Source organism: Gigantopelta aegis, chromosome 5 (genome assembly GCF_016097555.1).
Source record: "Gigantopelta aegis isolate Gae_Host chromosome 5, Gae_host_genome, whole genome shotgun sequence".
Lineage (NCBI taxonomy): Eukaryota > Metazoa > Mollusca > Gastropoda > Neomphalida > Peltospiridae > Gigantopelta > Gigantopelta aegis.
In genome coordinates, this window is record NC_054703.1 from 5,573,764 (window position 1) to 5,596,562 (window position 22,799).

The 22,799-nt window shown below is 38.4% G+C and overlaps 1 protein-coding gene across 1 annotated transcript in view; it reads left to right on the plus strand.

The window, feature by feature from the left end:
* Nucleotides 1-22,799, plus strand: part of LOC121373492 (microtubule-associated protein futsch-like) — a 104,704-nt gene that overhangs the window by 35,769 nt on the left and 46,136 nt on the right. Inside the window, exon 4 of the mRNA XM_041500161.1 lies at nucleotides 21,993-22,200. Within this exon, the coding sequence (XP_041356095.1) occupies nucleotides 21,993-22,200 (208 nt within the window). The remainder of the gene's footprint in view (nucleotides 1-21,992; nucleotides 22,201-22,799) is intronic.

Below are 22,799 nucleotides of genomic sequence, written 5' to 3' on the forward strand. Positions count from 1 at the left end.
AGATACAGTGTCAATTAAACCAATGCATCACTACGTGTACAAACATAATTTATGCCCCCTCCCCCTCCCCCCTTTAAACATGTTTCAAACAACCCTAAACAGAACAAAAAGGAAATGTTTTATTTAACGACGCACTCAACAACCCAAAACAAACAGTAGCTGTAATGTTGTTTGTTTTTCTTTGCCATTAAAAAATATGTAGTTTTTGGCATATTCATATACATGTACAGTATACTCTTGTACAGTGCGAAAGTTAGAACAAATAATCAAGGATTTTTACTGTATCAGTTAACTATATACTGATTAAATTTAAAGCAAAGATAAGGTGTGTAAGATATCTTTTGTTCTATGTAAACATTCCACATGTGGAACAGCATGAACCTAATGACATAAAAAAAGCTATCAACAATCACAACAAATGAAGAAGAAAATGTCAATTTACATTAATACATTGTATATTCTAATTATTATGATTATGATGTCACTCATAATTAATACTACAGTCTGTACACTGATAATTAATACTACAATCTGTACACTGATAATTAATACTACAATCTGTACACTGATAATTAATACTACAATCTGTACAATGAGCTGGAAGATAATGCTACAGTCTGTACACCGAGCTGGAAGATAATTAATACTACAATCTGTACACCGAGCTGGAAGGTAATGAATACTACAGTCTGTACACTGAGCTGGAAGGTAATGAATACTACAGTCTGTACACCGAGCTGGAAGGTAATTAATACTGTACACCGAGCTGGAAGATAATTAATACTACACCGAGCTGTACTCCAGTCTGTACACCGAGCTGGAAGGTAATTAATACTACAATCTGTACACCGAGCTGGAAGATAATTAATACTACAGTCTGTACACCGAGCTGGAAGGTAATTAATACTACAATCTGTACACCGAGCTGGAAGATAATTAATACTACAATCTGTACACCGAGCTGGAAGGTAATTAATACTACAGTCTGTACACCGAGCTGGAAGGTAATGAATACTACAGTCTGTACACTGAGCTGGAAGGTAATGAATACTACAGTCTGTACACCGAGCTGGAAGGTAATTAATATTACAATCTGTACACCGAACTGGAAGGTAATTAATACTGTACACTGGAAGGTAATTAATACTACAATCTGTACACCGAGCTGGAAGGTAATGATACTACACAGTCTGTACACTGAGCTGGAAGGTAATTAATACTACAATCTGTACACCGAGCTGGAAGGTAATGAATACTACAGTCTGTACACCGAGCTGGAAGGTAATTAATACTACAGTCTGTACACCGAGCTGGAAGGTAATGAATACTACAATCTGTACACCGAACTGGAAGGTAATGAATACTACAGTCTGTACACCGAGCTGGAAGGTAATGAATACTACAGTCTGTACACCGAGCTGGAAGGTAATGAATACTACAGTCTGTACACCGAGCTGGAAGGTAATTAATACTACAGTCTGTACACCGAGCTGGAAGGTAATGAATACTACAGTCTGTACACCGAGCTGGAAGGTAATGAATACTACAGTAATGGAATACTACAATCTGTACACCGAACTGGAAGGTAATTAATACTCCAGTCTGTACACCGAGCTGGAAGGTAATGAATACTCCAGTCTGTACACCGAGCTGGAAGGTAATGAATACTCCAGTCTGTACACCGAGCTGGAAGGTAATGAATACTACAGTCTGTACAAGGTAATGCTGGACAGAGCTAAGGTAATAATACTACAGTCTGTACACCGAGCTGGAAGGTAATAATACTACAGTCTGTACACCGAGCTGGAAGGTAATTAATACTACAGTCTGTACACCGAGCTGGAAGGTAATGAATACTACAATCTGTACACCGAGCTGGAAGGTAATGAATACTACAGTCTGTACACCGAGCTGGAAGGTAATGAATACTCCAGTCTGTACACCGAGCTGGAAGGTAATGAATACTCCAGTCTGTACACCGAGCTGGAAGGTAATGAATACTCCAGTCTGTACACCGAGCTGGAAGGTAATGAATACTACAGTCTGTACACCGAGCTGGAAGGTAATGAATACTACAGTCTGTACACCGAGCTGGAAGGTAATGAATACTACAGTCTGTACACCGAGCTGGAAGGTAATGAATACTACAGTCTGTACACCGAGCTGGAAGGTAATGAATACTCCAGTCTGTACACCGAGCTGGAAGGTAATGAATACTACAGTCTGTACACCGAGCTGGAAGGTAATGAATACTACAGTCTGTACACCGAGCTGGAAGGTAATGAATACTACAGTCTGTACACCGAGCTGGAAGGTAATGAATACTCCAGTCTGTACACCGAGCTGGAAGGTAATGAATACTACAGTCTGTACACCGAGCTGGAAGGTAATGAATACTACAGTCTGTACACCGAGCTGGAAGGTAATGAATACTCCAGTCTGTACACCGAGCTGGAAGATAATTAATACTACAGTCTGTACACCGAGCTGGAAGGTAATGAATACTACAGTCTGTACACCGAGCTGGAAGGTAATGAATACTACAGTCTGTACACCGAGCTGGAAGGTAATGAATACTCCACCGTCTGTACACCGAGCTGGAAGGTAATGAATACTCCAGTCTGTACACCGAGCTGGAAGGTAATGAATACTACAGTCTGTACACCGAGCTGGAAGGTAATGAATACTACAGTCTGTACACCGAGCTGGAAGGTAATGAATACTACAGTCTGTACACCGAGCTGGAAGGTAATGAATACTCCAGTCTGTACACCGAGCTGGAAGGTAATGAATACTACAGTCTGTACACCGAGCTGGAAGGTAATGAATACTACAGTCTGTACACCGAGCTGGAAGGTAATGAATACTACAGTCTGTACACCGAGCTGGAAGGTAATGAATACTACAGTCTGTACACCGAGCTGGAAGGTAATTAATACTACAGTCTGTACACCGAGCTGGAAGGTAATGAATACTACAGTCTGTACACCGAGCTGGAAGGTAATGAATACTACAGTCTGTACACCGAGCTGGAAGGTAATGAATACTACAGTCTGTACACCGAGCTGGAAGGTAATGAATACTCCAGTCTGTACACCGAGCTGGAAGGTAATGAATACTACAGTCTGTACACCGAGCTGGAAGGTAATGAATACTACAGTCTGTACACCGAGCTGGAAGGTAATGAATACTACAGTCTGTACACCGAGCTGGAAGGTAATGAATACTCCAGTCTGTACACCGAGCTGGAAGGTAATGAATACTACATACACCGAGCTGGAAGGTAATGAATACTACAGTCTGTACACCGAGCTGGAAGGTAATGACATACTACACCGTCTGTACACCGAGCTGGAAGGTAATGAATACTCCAGTCTGTACACCGAGCTGGAAGGTAATGAATACTCCAGTCTGTACACCGAGCTGGAAGGTAATGAATACTACAGTCTGTACACCGAGCTGGAAGGTAATGAATACTACAGTCTGTACACCGTCTGTACACCGAGCTGGAAGGTAATGAATACTACAGTCTGTACACCGAGCTGGAAGGTAATGAATACTACAGTCTGTACACCGAGCTGGAAGGTAATGAATACTCCAGTCTGTACACCGAGCTGGAAGGTAATGAATACTCCAGTCTGTACACCGAGCTGGAAGGTAATGAATACTCCAGTCTGTACACCGAGCTGGAAGGTAATGAATACTACAGTCTGTACACCGAGCTGGAAGGTAATGAATACTCCAGTCTGTACACCGAGCTGGAAGGTAATGAATACTACAGTCTGTACACCGAGCTGGAAGGTAATGAATACTCCAGTCTGTACACCGAGCTGGAAGGTAATGAATACTCCAGTCTGTACACCGAGCTGGAAGGTAATGAATACTCCAGTCTGTACACCGAGCTGGAAGGTAATTGATACTACAGTCTGTACACCGAGCTGGAAGGTAATGAATACTCCAGTCTGTACACCGAGCTGGAAGGTAATTAATACTACAGTCTGTACACCGAGCTGGAAGGTAATGAATACTACAGTCTGTACACCGAGCTGGAAGGTAATGAATACTACAGTCTGTACACCGAGCTGGAAGGTAATGAATACTACAGTCTGTACACCGAGCTGGAAGGTAATTAATACACCGAGCTGGAAGGTAATGAATACTACAGTCTGTACACCGAGCTGGAAGGTAATGAATACTACAGTCTGTACACCGAGCTGGAAGGTAATTGATACTACAGTCTGTACACCGAGCTGGAAGGTAATGAATACTACAGTCTGTACACCGAGCTGGAAGGTAATGAATACTCCAGTCTGTACACCGAGCTGGAAGGTAATGAATACTCCAGTCTGTACACCGAGCTGGAAGGTAATGAATACTACAGTCTGTACACCGAGCTGGAAGGTAATGAATACTACAGTCTGTACACCGAGCTGGAAGGTAATGAATACTCCAGTCTGTACACCGAGCTGGAAGGTAATGAATACTACAGTCTGTACACCGAGCTGGAAGGTAATGAATACTACAGTCTGTACACCGAGCTGGAAGGTAATGAATACTCCAGTCTGTACACCGAGCTGGAAGGTAATTAATACTCCAGTCTGTACACCGAGCTGGAAGGTAATGAATACTACAGTCTGTACACCGAGCTGGAAGGTAATGAATACTACAGTCTGTACACCGAGCTGGAAGGTAATGAATACTCCAGTCTGTACACCGAGCTGGAAGGTAATGAATACTACAGTCTGTACACCGAGCTGGAAGGTAATGAATACTCCAGTCTGTACACCGAGCTGGAAGGTAATGAATACTACAGTCTGTACACCGAGCTGGAAGGTAATGAATACTCCAGTCTGTACACCGAGCTGGAAGGTAATGAATACTACAGTCTGTACACCGAGCTGGAAGGTAATGAATACTACAGTCTGTACACCGAGCTGGAAGGTAATGAATACTCCAGTCTGTACACCGAGCTGGAAGGTAATGAATACTCCAGTCTGTACACCGAGCTGGAAGGTAATGAATACTACAGTCTGTACACCGAGCTGGAAGGTAATGAATACTACAGTCTGTACACCGAGCTGGAAGGTAATGAATACTACGGTCTGTACACCGAGCTGGAAGGTAATGAATACTCCAGTCTGTACACCGAGCTGGAAGGTAATGAATACTCCAGTCTGTACACCGAGCTGGAAGGTAATGAATACTACAGTCTGTACACCGAGCTGGAAGGTAATGAATACTCTGTACAGTCTGTACACCGAGCTGGAAGGTAATGAATACTCCAGTCTGTACACCGAGCTGGAAGGTAATGAATACTCCAGTCTGTACACCGAGCTGGAAGGTAATGAATACTACAGTCTGTACACCGAGCTGGAAGGTAATGAATACTCCAGTCTGTACACCGAGCTGGAAGGTAATTAATACTCCAGTCTGTACACCGAGCTGGAAGGTAATGAATACTACAGTCTGTACACCGAGCTGGAAGGTAATGAATACTACAGTCTGTACACCGAGCTGGAAGGTAATGAATACTCCGGTCTGTACACCGAGCTGGAAGGTAATGAATACTACAGTCTGTACACCGAGCTGGAAGGTAATGAATACTCCAGTCTGTACACCGAGCTGGAAGGTAATGAATACTCCAGTCTGTACACCGAGCTGGAAGGTAATGAATACTACAGTCTGTACACCGAGCTGGAAGGTAATGAATACTCCAGTCTGTACACCGAGCTGGAAGGTAATGAATACTCCAGTCTGTACACCGAGCTGGAAGGTAATGAATACTCCAGTCTGTACACCGAGCTGGAAGGTAATTAATACTACAGTCTGTACACCGAGCTGGAAGGTAATGAATACTACAGTCTGTACACCGAGCTGGAAGGTAATTAATACACCGAGCTGGAAGGTAATGAATACTACAGTCTGTACACCGAGCTGGAAGGTAATGAATACTACAGTCTGTACACCGAGCTGGAAGGTAATGAATACTACAGTCTGTACACCGAGCTGGAAGGTAATGAATACTCCAGTCTGTACACCGAGCTGGAAGGTAATGAATACTACAGTCTGTACACCGAGCTGGAAGGTAATGAATACTCCAGTCTGTACACCGAGCTGGAAGGTAATGAATACTACAGTCTGTACACCGAGCTGGAAGGTAATGAATACTACAGTCTGTACACCGAGCTGGAAGGTAATGAATACTCCAGTCTGTACACCGAGCTGGAAGGTAATGAATACTACAGTCTGTACACCGAGCTGGAAGGTAATTAATACTACAATCTGTACACCGAGCTGGAAGGTAATGAATACTACAATCTGTACACCGAGCTGGAAGGTAATGAATACTCCAGTCTGTACACCGAGCTGGAAGGTAATGAATACTACAGTCTGTACACCGAGCTGGAAGGTAATGAATACTACAGTCTGTACACCGAGCTGGAAGGTAATGAATACTCCAGTCTGTACACCGAGCTGGAAGGTAATGAATACTACAATCTGTACACCGAGCTGGAAGGTAATGAATACTACAGTCTGTACACCGAGCTGGAAGGTAATGAATACTCCAGTCTGTACACCGAGCTGGAAGGTAATGAATACTCCAGTCTGTACACTGAGCTGGAAGGTAATGAATACTACAATCTGTACACCGAGCTGGAAGGTAATTAATACTACAATCTACACTGAGCTGGAAGGTAATTAATACTACAGTCTGTACACTGAGCTGGAAGATAATTAATACTACAGTCTGTACACCAAGCTGGAAAACCCATGCTAGCTGTTTGGCTGCAGAGTTTTCGTAATGAAAAAAGAAGAAGTTCATTCATTCCATCTTATTTCCATGCTTATATCGAATTAAAATTCAAGCATGCTGTCCTGGTCACACATCAACTATCTGGGCTGTCTGTACAGGACTGTGGGTTAGTTATTAGTTGTTATTTGTTAGTGGGAGAGAAGAGGGTGTAGTGGTCTTACACCTACCCATTGAGTCGTTAAAACTTGCTCTGGGTGAGAGATGGTACCAGACTGCGAACCATGTACCTACCAGACTGGGGACACACCACAGCTATCTGGGTTGTCTGTCTAGGACAGTGGGTTAGTTATTAGTTGTTATTTGTTAGTGAGAGAGAAGAGGGTGTAGTGGTCTTACACCTACCCATTGAGTCGTTAAAACTTGCTCTGGGTGAGAGATGGTACCAGACTGCGAACCATGTACCTACCAGACTGGGGACACACCACAGCTATCTGGGTTGTCTGTCTAGGACAGTGGGTTAGTTATTAGTTGTTATTTGTTAGTGAGAGAGAAGAGGGTGTAGTGGTCTTACACCTACCCACTGAGTCGTTAAAACTTGCTCTGGGTGAGAGATGGTACCAGACTGCGAACCATGTACCTACCAGACTGGGGACACACCACAGCTATCTGGGTTGTCTGTCTAGGACAGTGGGTTAGTTATTAGTTGTTATTTGTTAGTGAGAGAGAAGAGGGTGTAGTGGTCTTACACCTACCCACTGAGTCGTTAAAACTATAGCTATAGCTGGTACTGGGCTGCAAACCCTGTACCTACCAGCCTTATGTCCGATGGCTTAACCACGACACCACCAAGGCCGGTTTTAAAAATAGAAGTGACATTAAAATGACATAACACATATTATTTATACATTTGTGTAATGCTGGGCACAGATTACCAATTGCCAGCACAAAGTTGGCCAACTTTCTGCTCTCATGACTTCTGCGACTGTCCATTAAATTTGCTAGTCTGAGCGCTCTAACAAATTAATGTTCGTCGCATAATCCATTAGTTAATCTGAGTGCACCTCAGTCAGGAGTTGGAGAAAGATACAACGCAACTGTCATGTTAATTGGCCAACTTCGTTGTGACAGTTGACAGTCTCGTCCTAACATTACGAGAACTAGAGAAATGTTTTAGTGGCGTGGAACCTTCAGAACATGTGCGAGCTAGCATGTCTACATCAAATGCCAAGGGCTTGATAACAATGCAACCGTCAAGTTGGCCAGCTCCGTCATGACAGTTGACAGTCTGAGCCTAGCATAACAAGAACTAGAGAAATGTTTTAGTGGCGTGGAACCTTCAGAACATGTGCGAGCTAGCATGTCCACATCAAATGGCAAGGGCTTGATAACAATGCAACCGTCAAGTTGGCCAGCTTCGTCATGACAGTTGACAGTCTGAACCTAGCATTACGAGAACTAGAGAAAGGTTTTAGTGGTGTGGAACCATTAGAACATGTGTGAGTTAGCATGTCTACATCAAATGCCAAGGGCTGGATCAGTCTGACTTTACTAAATCTCAGAGACTCTCTGACATATTGGCTGGCCTGGCTGGCAAGTGTGGCATACAGGAATTGTTATTCATAGATACTCAGATGTCTGCTACACAGTGCAGGGAGATACTTTACTTTTCTCTTTTTTTTATCAGAATGGGTGTGGCTATACATGTCTTTCAACTGAGGCTACACTATCAAAATGGGTGTAACAGAAATGGGAGTGTCTAGGTCTGTCAATCATTTTAGTGGAACATACAGTATTAATAAGACACTGTGGGACAGAAGTGAGAGCAGGCCCATAGGAAGGATACATGGAGTGGGGGAAACAGTCTGTAAAGGGGGGTGGGGGGTGGGGACAGGCCATATTTTAATCTTGTTTATATAGTTAAAGTTTGTTTTGTTTAACAACACAACTAGACTATACATTGATTACTAATCATTAGCTATTGGATGTCAAACATTTGGTAATTTTTACATATGATCTGAGAGGAAACCCACTACATTTTTCCGTTAGTAGCAAGGGATCTATTATATATATGCACTATATTCCACAGACAGGATAGCACATACCACATCCTTTTACATACCAGTCGTGGTGCACTGGCTGGAATGAGAAATAGCCCAATAGGGCCACAGACGGGGATCGATCCCAGACTGACCACTTTACCACTGGGTTACTTCCTGCCCCCTTGTTTATATAGAAAAAAAAAAAAAAAAAAGCATAAATTTTCACACTGAAGGGGAGCACAGGTACAGGTATCCAGTCTTTTGAAGTAAAACATAAATGGGTGTGTTTGTCAGCTGTCAACTACATAGGCTTGATCCCTTCATTTACATAAGTGGGGGTAGTTTTATTAGTCAGTCGTATACTATTGATCCTTGCCTTTTAATAAGTGGGTGTGTTTATCTGTATCTGTTATATACCCCTGATACTTGTATCTACATAAGTGGGTGTGTTTATCTCTGTCAGTCGTATACCATTAATCCTTGCATTTTAATAAGTGGGTGTGTATGTCTGTATCTGTTATATACCCCTGATCATTGTATTTACATAAGTGGGAGTGTCTATCTCTGCCAGTCTCTAGCACTGTAAATCCACTATGTATAATAGTGTGCCTATCGCCGGCACTGGTCATATCTTTCGTATTTAGTTTTACCGTGCTTCGTCACTTCATTTCTGTCTCATGGATTTACCCGACTTTTCGGAGGTACGTACTTTTGAAATATTAATTGTCGTATGGAATCTTTTTTGAAAAATATTATCGTAAATGCTTGTTGATGGTAATTTGTAATTGAAGGTTTATTTTAAAATCTCCATGAATGGTAAAACAGGTCAAGTCTGCACTGTTTAACGACATCGCTATAAAGTACATTGATTTATTAATCATCAAACATTAGATAATTCTGACATTTAGTATTGGAGGAAATACGCAACATTTTATCATTAGCAGCTAGGGATCAGTTGTATGTGGGCGGAACATACATGTAGTCCAGCGGTAAAGTGCTCGCTTGATGTACGGTCGGTTTGAGATCGATCCCTGTCAGTGGACTCATTAGGCTATCTCGCTCCAGCCAGTACACCACGACCGGGACATCAAAGGCCGTGGTGTATGCTATCCTGTCTATGGGATGGTGCATATAAAAAATCCCTTGCTGCTAATAAAAAAGAATAGCCTATAAAGTGCTGACAGCTGGTTTCCTCTCTCTCAATATGGTCCTTAACCATATGTCCGACACCATATAACCGTAAATAAAATGTGTTGAGTGCATAAATAAACCATTTCCTTCCTCTCTGTTGTATATCTTTACCATGAGCTTTCCCCTATGCATACATAGTTTTTTGTATGTATCACTTGACACATATCCACCCTTTAAATCAGTTCTGAAATAGACCCGTGACAAGATATTTGTACAGGATATTTATATATACTAGGTATTTATACATATTTATATATACAGGATATTTATGTATGCAGGATATACATATTTATATATACAGGATATTTATGTATGCAGGATATTTATATATACAGGATATTTATATAGGATATTTATGTATGATATTTATGTATGCAGGATATTTATATATACTAGGTATTTATACATATTTATATATACAGGATATTTATGTATGCAGGATATTTATATATACAGGATATTTATATAGGATATTTATGTATACAGGATATTTATATATATATATATATCAGGATATTTATACATGGATACAGGATATACAGGATATTTATATACAGGATATTTATATATACAGTATATTTATATATTCAGGATATTTATACATGATACATATACAGGATACATTGTATATAAAGCAGACGTGTTTGTTGTTTGTTTATACTTATTTCCGAGCTTGTATCCAATTAAGGTTCAAGCACACTGTCCTGGGCACACCTCAGTTATCTGGGCTGTCTGTACAGGACAGTGGGTTAGTTGTCAGTAGTTAGTGAGAGAGAAGAGGGTGTAGTGGTCTTACACCTATTCATTGTGTCATTAAAACTCGCTTTCGATGGGTGCTGGTACCGGGAGGCGAACCCAGTACCTACCAGCCTCAAGTCCAGTGGCTTAACCATGACACCAACAAGACCAGTTCCTGTATATTTGCAGACTGTGTGTGTTTATATACATGACATACAATGTAATAAAACAATAAACAGAATATGCAATGTATTACAGAAATAATTGTGTTTTGTATTCTATGTGTTTGGAGGATGTAAATATTTAAAAGAGAACACAGTGCGTCTGGTATAGTGTGATCACGTACTGCTGGCTCCAATTAACCAAAGAAAACCATGCAATGTAGTTCACACTTTATGAACAGCATATGGGTGTTTGATACAGAGCATGTTGAAATGGCAAGTTTTTGTTTTGTTTTTGATCCGTTGATAGTAACTAATGGGAAGTTTTTGTTTTGTATTTGATCCGTTGCTAGTAACTAATGGGAAAGAAAACCATGCAATGTAGTTCACAATTTATGAACAGCATATGGGTGTTTGATACAGAGCATGTTGAAATGGCAAGTTTTTGTTTTGTTTTTGATCCGTTGATAGTAACTAATGGGAAGTTTTTGTTTTGTATTTGATCCGTTGCTAGTAACTAATGGGAAAGAAAACCATGCAATGTAGTTCACAATTTATGAACAGCATATGGGTGTTTGATACAGAGCATGTTGAAATGGCAAGTTTTTGTTTTGTTTTTGATCCGTTGATAGTAACTAATGGGAAGTTTTTGTTTTGTTTTTGATCCGTTGATAGTAACTAATGGGAAGTTTTTGTTTTGTTTTTGATCCGTTGATAGTTTGGGAAGTTTTTGATCCGTTGATAGTAACTAATGGGAAGTTTTTGCGAAAACTGGGAAAATGTAGTAGCTAGGCTTCCTTTTGTTAAGCCCAGTGGTAAAGCTCTTGCCAGGTGCACGGTCGGTCTAGGATCGATCCTCGTCAGTGGACCCATTGGATTATTTCTTATTCCAGCCAGTGTACCATGACTGGTATATCAAAGGTCGTGGTATGTGCTATCCTGTATGTGGGATGGTACATATACATGTAAAACATCGAAGACTACAGTAAAGTACTCTTACAATGAACCGGAAGAAACTGCATGACAGTTAGTTCGTTATAGCAGTAGTGGGTTGTACATATTTGCTTAAGTTGGTTATTAATGTATAGGAAGATAAAACGGGACTTTACAATCAGTTCGTTCTATGTAGTAGTCCGTTCTAAGCATGTTCATTACAAGTGTACCTCTATATATGTAAAACAAATTACCAAACGTTTGACATCCAGTTACTGAGTAAGCAATGATTAATTAATCAATGTGCTTTAGTGGTGTCGTTAAACAAAACAGACTCTTGTAGTCTGTAAAAAAAAAAAAAAAAAAAATTGTATATTGCAAAAACTGTTTTACCTGACATATATTCATGTACAAGTAGATATGATTTGAATGAGAAAATGTGTTTTTTATTGTTGGTTCAATTGGTATATGCCATAGAGCAGAGTTATAACACGTGTATGTAATATTGGAGAAATCCTTTACACATGGCATGCATCTATATTGATTTCATTCTTCCTGTGTATAAAGTCACAACTCTATTGCGTAGCAGGCACAACACCGTTTCGATTTAACCATGGCAGGTTCTCTTTGTGTCTAGGTATAACCGATTTAACTGATTTAAATTGATTGTTTTGTACACAATGGACTTAACTGACCACAGTGATGGGGTAAGAATTGATTTTCTTACAGATAATTAATGTCGTGAATTACTTTAACGCAAGTGAAGGCATGATTAACTTATTGGTTGATTGGTTTATTGATTGGTGTGTTGATCGGTTGGATGATGGGTGGCCAGGTTTGGAGTTGGTGGTTTGTTGAGTATACGATCAGTTTGTCTATGGCTTCAATATTGATTAATTTTATGTTGGCATAAGATGGTTAATATATTGCACACAATTTATTTATTTATTTATTTATATTTATTTGTATTTATTTATTTATTTATATTTGAAAATTTGTTTATATTTATTTATTTATTTATTTTATATTTATTTATTTATTTATTTATTTTGTTTATTTATTTATTATTATTTTATTTATTTATATTTTGTTTTCCTTTTTTCCTTTGATAACTAGGTACTGACTTATATAATACATATATATTTGTGTTTATTATTTATTTATAGTTTTCTTTGCATTAATAACAGTATATGAAATACTATGGTATGTGCTATCCTGTCTGTGGGTGTTTCCTCTCTAAGACTATATGTCAGAATTACCAAATGTTTTGACATTCAATGTCCGATGATTAATAAAACAATGTGCTCTAGTGGTGTCGTTGAACAAAACAACCATTTTTCATTATTAACATGACTAATATAATCACGTTCATGTGTTTACATGTACGTGTGTGTATACATACACCTTCAGTTCCTTCTTTTTACATTATTAACATGACTAATATAATCACGTTCATGTAATTTACATTATTAACATGACTAATATAATCACGTTCATGTAATTTACATTATTAACATGACTAATATAATCACGTTCATGTAATTTACATTATTAACATGACTAATATAATCACGTTCATGTATTTACATGTACATGTACGTGTGTGCATACATAGACCTTCAGTTCCTTCTTTTCTCATTTCTTCTTTATTAAAAAACTTGGTCTTAAATGTAGGATATATATACATGTAGCATCTTTGGTCTGGCACTGTAATTGATCCCTGCACCCAGCTGTAATATAAGCATGAAACGAAACTGAAGGTAAATACTTTACCACTGCATCACTAGAAAAATGAATGGCAAACGTTTCTAACACATCTGGATGTAGAATCCGTCTGCTACTCAATGTATTACGCAGTCACGCTCAGTTCAGGCTTTATTCACAGTTTAGAAAAAATAAACATACAGAGAAAGAAAGCTTAAATCATATCTATGTGTACATGTACCTTGAAATATTATATACATGCATTTTGACACATCATTATTGTCAGTTCTATGTGCTGGGGTGTTGTTAATCATTCATTCCAATATTGAAAAAATAAACATACAGCGAAAGAAATGTAAAATCATATGTGTGTATGTATACATGAACCTTGCAATATTATACATTTGTTTTGAAACCACAATTATTGTCAATTCTGTGTGCTGGGATGTTGGTATTCATTCATTCATTCCAATATTGTCCTTGTTGTTATCAGGAGATGTGTAGGGATGTGGTTAGCACAACGGTAAAATACTTACAGGTCACAGCATTGAATGATACATCTTTATTCATGGTTAGCGCACCAGTAAAATACTTACAGGTCACAGCATTGAATGATACATCTTTATTCATGGTTAGCGCACCAGTAAAATACTTACAGGTCACAGCATTGAATGATACATCTTTATTCATGGTTAGCGCAACGGTAAAATACTTACAGGTCCCAGCATTGAATGATACATCTTTATTCATGGTTAGCACAATGGTAAAATGCTTACAGGTCACATCATTATTCATGCAAAAAAAGACCATGGTTATAGCGCAATGGTAAAATACTTACCTGGGTGCAGTATGCATGGATCATAGAGAATTCATGCATCATTAATGGTGCCAAAGAAAGGCAAAGAACACTTATTGTTTTCTTAGTTGTAAACCAAACATGTTTGTTAATGCATGTAGCATACTTTACATTGCTGGAGTCGGGACCTACATGTGGCTCAGTCCGTAGAGTGCTCGCTTCAGGTGCTTGCATTCTAGGATCAAACCACCTCATTGGACCCATTTTCTTTTTTTAAATTTTCATCCCAGCCTGTGCCATGGTATGTACTGTCCTGATCTGACTAGGATAAAATACCTTGCTGCTAAAGGAAAAATGTAGCGGGTTTCATCTAAAACCAAAAGTAAATTAAATTACCAAATGTTTGACATCCAACAGCCATTAATTGATTAATAATGGTTTAGTGGTGTTAAAGAAAACAAACATTAATATGTACGACCCCTGCAGTTGCTCATAGCAACCTGGAAAGCCATGGAGATATTAATTCTCCACAATACTTTTTTTTTTTGCTGTGAACTATATTCTAAATTCTTTCTGTGTCTTTTTTTTTTTTTTTTTTTTTTTTTTTGCCGTGGACATTTTCTTATTTGCAGGGGTTGATATACAGTCCAAACTGGCATCTGCAGAGATGGGGGGTGGGGTGGGGTGGGGGGGTAGGAAGGGGGTCATTAAAGAAATGCATCTTTCTTTTCTAAGGACCCCCCTCCCCCAGTTACCTTTTGTAGTCCTGCCCTAAGTGTCCAGTACAAGGGCTGGTACATAACTCAGTGGTAAAACACTCACTTGATGTGCAGTTGGTCTAGGATCGATCCCCGTCGGTGGACCCATTGGGCTATTTCTCGTTCCAACCAGTGCACCACGCCTGGTATCCAATAGCCAATGATTAGTAATTATAAATCATTGTGCTCTAGTGATGTTGTTAAACAAAACAAACGTTTAACTGTGGAGATGGGCAGTCAGTAAAGAAATGTTCCTTTCTTTTCTATAGACCCCCTCCCCCTTGTTACATTTTCTAGTCCTTCCCCAAGGTAATTCTGTAGCCAGGTGTCCAGCTCAAACTCTCCACAATTGGCACCCAACCTTGATGCCTTTATGAGTCATTATGAAGTATGTAGCAATGGGTGTGTTACATTGTTATCACACCAAACACTATCATCCTGTCTGCTGATTTCGGTTTGCTCCTACAGACATCTGTTGGCAGACACAGTGCAGAGATTCGCAATCTGCAGGAGATGCCATTTCACTGATGTGCACAACCCTGTACAGGGAAATAAACCTGGCATTCATTCTCTGTGAAGTTATGTGATATAATCTTATGAATGCATGGTAAACAGGAATCCAGGTTTTGGTGACCTGCAGTCTGTCTGTTTTAAAAGAACCCGCAGTTGGAAGTGGGAAGGCAAGGACAGGAAGGAAATGTTTTATTTAACGATGCACTCAACACATTTTATTTATGGTTATATGGTTAAGGACCACACAGATATAGAGAGAGGAAACCCACAGTTGCCACTTCATGGGCTACTGTTTTCGATTAGCAGCAAGGGATCTTTTATATGCACCATCCTATAGAACATACCACAGCCTTTGATGTACCAATCACATACCCCTTTGTAGACCCAGTGGTTTTCCGTTTCAAAAAAAACTATTTTCCGTTTCATGTTTTTGTAAATTCCGTTTCATTTCTGTTTCAGAATATAATGTGTAGGCCTAATTAACAATTTAAATAACATAAGCTGTGACAAATTAACATAACAGGCAGACAATGCTGTTTACTTTTTACTTTTTCATAATTCTTGACAAAATATAAACATTTTAAGTTTTAAAAGATGAAAAAAATTTAAAAGTACCTTTTTACAAATATATCTTATAAAAAAAAAATACTGTTGGGTCTGTTTTATTTACTTTATACGAAACCAAAACAAGGGTCCGAAAATTGACTGGTGTCGACATACATCGCTATTTTTTGTTAAATCAAAGTAGGCCTTCATATTAGTAGTGAAAAATAGGAGCAAATGTTATAGTTATAACAACTACATAAAGCATATTTGTCCAACAATTGAGTGCACTGTTTTATTCAATGGGGCTTAGTGTTAACAAAACGTAAAAATCAGTCTTCCATGTCAAACGTTAGTGACAAACCACTGACTGAACTTACTCCTGAGGAAAACCCCCCCCAAAAAACACCTGTCCCGTCTGCGCAGGCACAACAGACTAAGCACTGAACCAGTCCCAAGTTCAGCCAGCAAACGTTTCGCTAACGTTCGCGAAGTATTTAGTTCCCAACGTGGCCATTTGGTTTACGTTTTTCCACTCGGTCTGGCTGAATGTAGCACCGGAAAATACGACACTACGCGTTTGCCAATAGTACTGCACACGGGCCAATCATCAGTTTTACAGTGTGTGGCAATAGTAAAATAGTATTAATTATTTAAACTTCGCGGAAAATCGTAATTCCGTGAATTCCATCCGTTTTCCGCGATCACGGAAAATCACTGGGTCTACCTTTTCTCTGCGGTAAAGTGTTTGCCTGATGCGCAGTCAGGATTTCTCATTCCAGCCAGTTCATGCACCACAACTGGTATAGCAAAGGCTGTGGTATGTACTATCCTGTCTGTGGGATGGTGCATATAAAATGGTACCTTGCAGCTAATAGAAAAGTGTTTCCTAATCAGAAGGAGTATGATGTTGGCAGCAGGTTTCCTCTCTCATTATCTGTGTGGTCCTTCACCTCTAGTTTGCCATATACCTGTAATTAAAATGTGTTGAGTGCATCGTTAAATAAAACATTCCTTCCTCCCGACTGGAGCTGGATAGAAAGAAAGAAAGAAATGTTTTATTTAACGACACACTCAACACATTTTTATTTACGGTTATATGGCGTCAGACATATGGTTAAGGACCACACAGATTCTAAGAGGAAACCCGCTGTCGCCACTACATGGGCTACTCTTCCGATTAGCAGCAAGGGATCCACAGGCAGGATAGCACAAACCATGGCCTTTGTTGAACCAGTTATGGATCACTGGTCAGTGCAAGTGGTTTTACACCTACCCATTGAGCCTTGCGGAGCACTCACTCAGGGTTTGGAGTCGGTATCTGGATTAAAAATCCCATGCCTCGACTGGGATCCGGGAGCTGGATAGAGTTCAGTGGCGGAACATTGTCCAGCGGTAAAGTGTTCTAGGATTGATCCCCATCAGTGGGCCCATTGGCCTATATTGCTCGTTCCAGCCAGTGCACCATGACTCTCCAAAAACCATGAAAAACCATGGTATGTGCTATCCTATCTGTGGGATTGTGCTTTTAAAAGATCCCTTGATAGTAATGGGAAAATGTAGCAGGTTTTTTCTCTCAATGTGTCAGAATTGCCAAATGTGCGATATTCAAAAGCCAATTATATTAATCAATTTATGTGCTCTAGAGATGACATTAAGCAAAATAAACTATATTTGGATACAGCTCAGTATGGCAAAGCTTCAGACATATAAAATGTGTAGTATGTACAGTCCTGTTGTGTTGTGAAATAAATATTTGGTGTTTTTGATGGGGTTTTTTTTTTCTTCAATGTGCTGCAATGTCATTAACGTATATCGTTTCTATCTTGTACTATTGTTAGACTATAGAACACGTACCGTACATATACATATAGAAAGGGGTAATGAAGAACTGTAAACAGTATTGATAGCTAAATGTTTTATCTTAAAGGAGCGGGTTCTTATCTCGAGCCTCTGCTTGTGATTGATAGTTTTCTTCCACCAAGTCTCAGACAAAACTAAGTAACACAGTGTAATCTTTATCAGTAAGTAATGATGTGCTTTAAATAGAACATATTACAGGAGTGGCGCTTGGATACCATTTATTTTACAATGAGTGATTTCAAAACATACATCTAACGAGAAAATAGGAGTTGGATATATTTTTTTAAAACAGTGAGTTGTATAAGATAAAAGGTATCTAATGGGTGTATACTACCAAATCAAATCCCATAGACGACAATAGTAACATATGCGGCTAAAACTCCTACCTGCAACGTATCAACCGACATAAACGCCACGGATATAAATACTACCACCCCTTACACTTAAAGTGAATCAGAAAAAAATGGGGGTCAAGCTGCTCGTTTCTGAGATAACGGGTAGTGTCTATGACTACCCTAGTTTCGCACAAAATTTGAGTACTTTTTTTTACAGGTACCCCATACATGTTTCAAGCACAAGGCTACTTGACACATTGGTACTAGATGAAATAAAATTGCACATTTATTTTACCCAGATGAAACTATTATTTTTTACAACCAACACACTCACATTTATAACCAATCACAGGACTTGTGGTGTTCATTTCTCTATCAAAAGTTTGGTGCACCTCGAACTTTGACCCAGCCGGAAGTTATTTGGTATATAGTACTACCTAATGGACACAAATGCAGTATTCTACTACTTACATATATGCAATAAAAACTTAATGATGCTGGCAGTTAACCCACGTGCCACGAGCAGTCAGTTTCATGATGGAGCAATCAATTTTGATTGTGCTTTTTCTCAATGAATGATATGACTGTGGCATCCACGTGATCCCTTAAGGAGCAGCCAGTGATACATGTGTATGTCTTTCAATCGGGCAGAACGTAGCCCAGTGGTAAACTGCTTGCCTCATTTGTGCTTGGTCTGAGATCAATCCCCGTCGGTGGCCCATTGCATTGACTATTTAACTGTTATCAAAGGCCATGGTATGTGCTGTCCTGTCTGTGAGCTGGTGTATATAAAAGATCCTTTGCTACTAATGTAAATATGTAGCAGGTTTCCTCTCTAAGACTAATACATATATATTTAAAAATGTAGCAGGTTTTCTGTCTAAGACTAATACTTATACAATGTATATTTAAAAATGTAGCAGGTTTTCTGTCTAAGACTAATACATATATATTTAAAAATTAACAAATGTTTCACATCCAATCAATGTCATCTGGTGGTGTTGTTAAACAATACTTTAAAGTTTAACTTTTTTCATTTGGTATCACACATACATGTATGTGTGTTTTGTTGTGTGTTACCATAAAATAATGACTGAAACTCCCACCAATGTGTGTGTAAGAAACAATATTTTTCAACAAGCCTGGCCTGATTTGCAAGTGATGTGTACGTCAGCTAATTGTTATCATTAAATAGATTTATCTATTAGTGATTTTCTGATCCATCAGATTTGTTGTGCATTGCTTAGTTAATCAGTTTGACCAATTAATCAAGTACAAGCTTTATGATTGAGTATGATCTATCAAGTACAATACAGAATTACATTTATATTTTCCACAACCATTGAGTATGATCTATCAAGTACAATACAGAATTACATTTGTATTTTCCACAACCAAAGTCAGGATTTTCAAATCAAACATTTTTAACTTTTAAAACAAATTGTTGGGAAAAAAGTGCACAATTTATTTTAATTCAAATTATGTAGCTGATTATAAAAATGTATGGGATATATATATATATATTTTAATACATTGGATATATATTTTTAATACATGGAATATATATATTTCTTAATACATGGGATATATATATTTTTTTAATACATGAAATATATATATTTTTTAATACATGGAATATATATATATTTTTTAATACATGGGATATATATATTTTTTACTATACACCTCTAAGCTCTTTGGTATGCACATCAATTAACCTGATTGCCAATGTTTGCAACTTTAATTTTTCTTGTAAATGCAAACAAAATTCACTGATATAAATATCTTTTTATTGACAATGATTAATAAATCTGCTTCTAGAAAAAACAACAACCAAAAACCCCCCAAAATAACAAAACTCCATTACGCAATACCATCTGCTGGCTCAAGAATGCTTCCATAATGGCACCTTAGGAGAATGTAACCTATAGCCTTTGTACTTACAGAAAACGGTAGTCTAGGAAAAAACATATTGGTAATGTATTCTACACCTCTATGTTAGTTAAGACACAGCTCTGAGCTGGAAGGGCGTCCTGACCAGGATATCGCTGACATAGGTGGGCAGGAATTAGTGTCTGCCAGCTTGAGTACACCTGGGAGATTTGGCTGTGTTGCCAGACGACTTGAGACTGTTCTAAATGTCAGACGTGATACCGGCCATTATTCCTGGCTGCTTGGAATTTGTGTATGACATCACTCACCATACCGATAATATAGCTGCAGCCTTTTTGAGTAAAACACAGAAGTAAGCGTCTATAAATATATGATTCTGTGGATACCAGATATTCACATACCTGAAAGATTTCAGTAAAACTATTTTTATATATAAAATGGGTTTTTATCTGAGATTATTCTAATTAATATTCCAAATGTTTGCAGTGAAATCCTAGCACATTGAACTAGAATGGATGAATTAATGAATGAATGAATGAATGAATGAATACAAATAAAAATCCCAGAATATTTACATTAGGTTGATGAATAAATTAATGAATGAATGAAGAATGAATGAATTAAAACTAATCAAAACCCTATAATATTTGCGTAGATTCATCATATAAACTGTAACAACAAATTACAGTTAACAGTTTTGTTAGTGGATTTTTAATTGTAATCAATCATCACAACAGTAATGCCAAATCGATAATAATGTTTTTAGTTGAAGCTATTGTATAAACCATAACAATCTATCACATAATGCCTTAACAGGTTCCTATTATTGTGACCATGCACTCCTCCACTTTTGATTTGACTGCCTTCTTTGTATACTTACCCAATGTCGCATTTTACAAGAATCTTTTTGCGCCAGGTCCAGTTGACTATCATACACACAGTGTATACCGTATTTGACCGGAAATAAGCCGGAAATGTGAGCTTAGCATGGGGTGGGCTTATTCCCAGACAAGGGGCCAGTTTTGTTGAGAAAAAAATTTGATAATAATTAAAATAAATAATAATAATTAAATGAACTAGGAAGAAAACAAAAAACGTTCAGTAGCATATCTATTAATTAGTGTTCCATTTGTTATTAATAAATAATAATTGTTTATTAATTAAATTGTGGGTTTTTTTACTAATGAGGGCCAAATTTCTTAAATGCTATCAAAACGGAGGGGGGCTTATTCAAAGACATGGGCTTATTTCCGGTCAAATACGGTAATATTGCATACAAGACGGATTCCATAAATACAACCACAATGGGTGCTGCCATCTTTGTAACTTAACACAGAAGTGGCTATATACATGGCAACCGTATATATAGTGCAGCCTTGGTTGTGTAGGGCTGGCTGTCTACATGGAGGTTGTATCATTTGTTGAGGAAAGCTAGACTACCACACCCCATCAAAACATCCAGGTTTTGTTTCATCTAGTATTAATTATATTAATCTCGTTCCAGCCAGTGCACCATGAATGGTATATCAAAGGCTGTGGTATATACTACCCTGTCTGTGGGATGGTGCATATAAAAGATCCATTGCTGCTAATCGGAAAGAGTAGCCCATGAAGTGGCAACAGTGGGTTTCCTCTCAATATCTGTGTGGTCCTTAACCATATGTCTGACGCCATATATATAACAGTAAATAAAATGTATTGAGTGCGTCGTTAAATAAAACATGTCTTTCTCTTCTTTTTTTTATTATAATAATTTATTTTCTGTCTGTAGATACAAGAGAAGAGTGGCGCCCGAGTTCACTTTCAGGAGGAAAACGTTCTCAGTCCTCAGGAGGCGGAGGAGAGGACGGTCACCATCCGTGGCAGCTCAGACTCCGCCCAGGAGGCAGAGCTTATGATTCGACAGATCATAGCAGACATGGCCGACCCATTCACTGAGCAGATCACAGTCCCTGGATACACCCTGGGGCGGATCATAGGTAAATTGATATTCAAATATCTGATTACTCTTATTGTTACAAAGGTTACGATTGGCTGTACATGTGTCTTTGGTAAATTGATATTCACTATCTGATTACTCTTATTGTTACAAAGGTTACGATTGGCTGTACATGTGTCTTTGGTAAATTGATATTCAATATCTGATTACTCTTATTGTTACAAAGGTTACGATTGGCTGTACATGTGTCTTTGGTAAATTGATATTCACTATCTGATTACTCTTATTGTTACAAAGGTTACAATTGGCTGTACATGTGTCTTTGGTAAATTGATATTCACTATCTGATTACTCTTATTGTTACAAAGGTTACGATTGGCTGTACATGTGTCTTTGGTAAATTGATATTCACTATCTGATTACTCTTATTGTTACAAAGGTTACAATTGGCTGTACATGTGTCTTTGGTAAATTGTTCGGATCTGAAGATCTGTTTTTCTTATAAAAGATATAAATGCTTGAATCATGGGCAAATTATTCATATCTGTAGGACCCATTTTGTTATTAATGCTATGATTGGTTGAAGCATTGATAAACGTTTCATATTGGTAGAGCCCATTATGATTGGTTGAATAATTA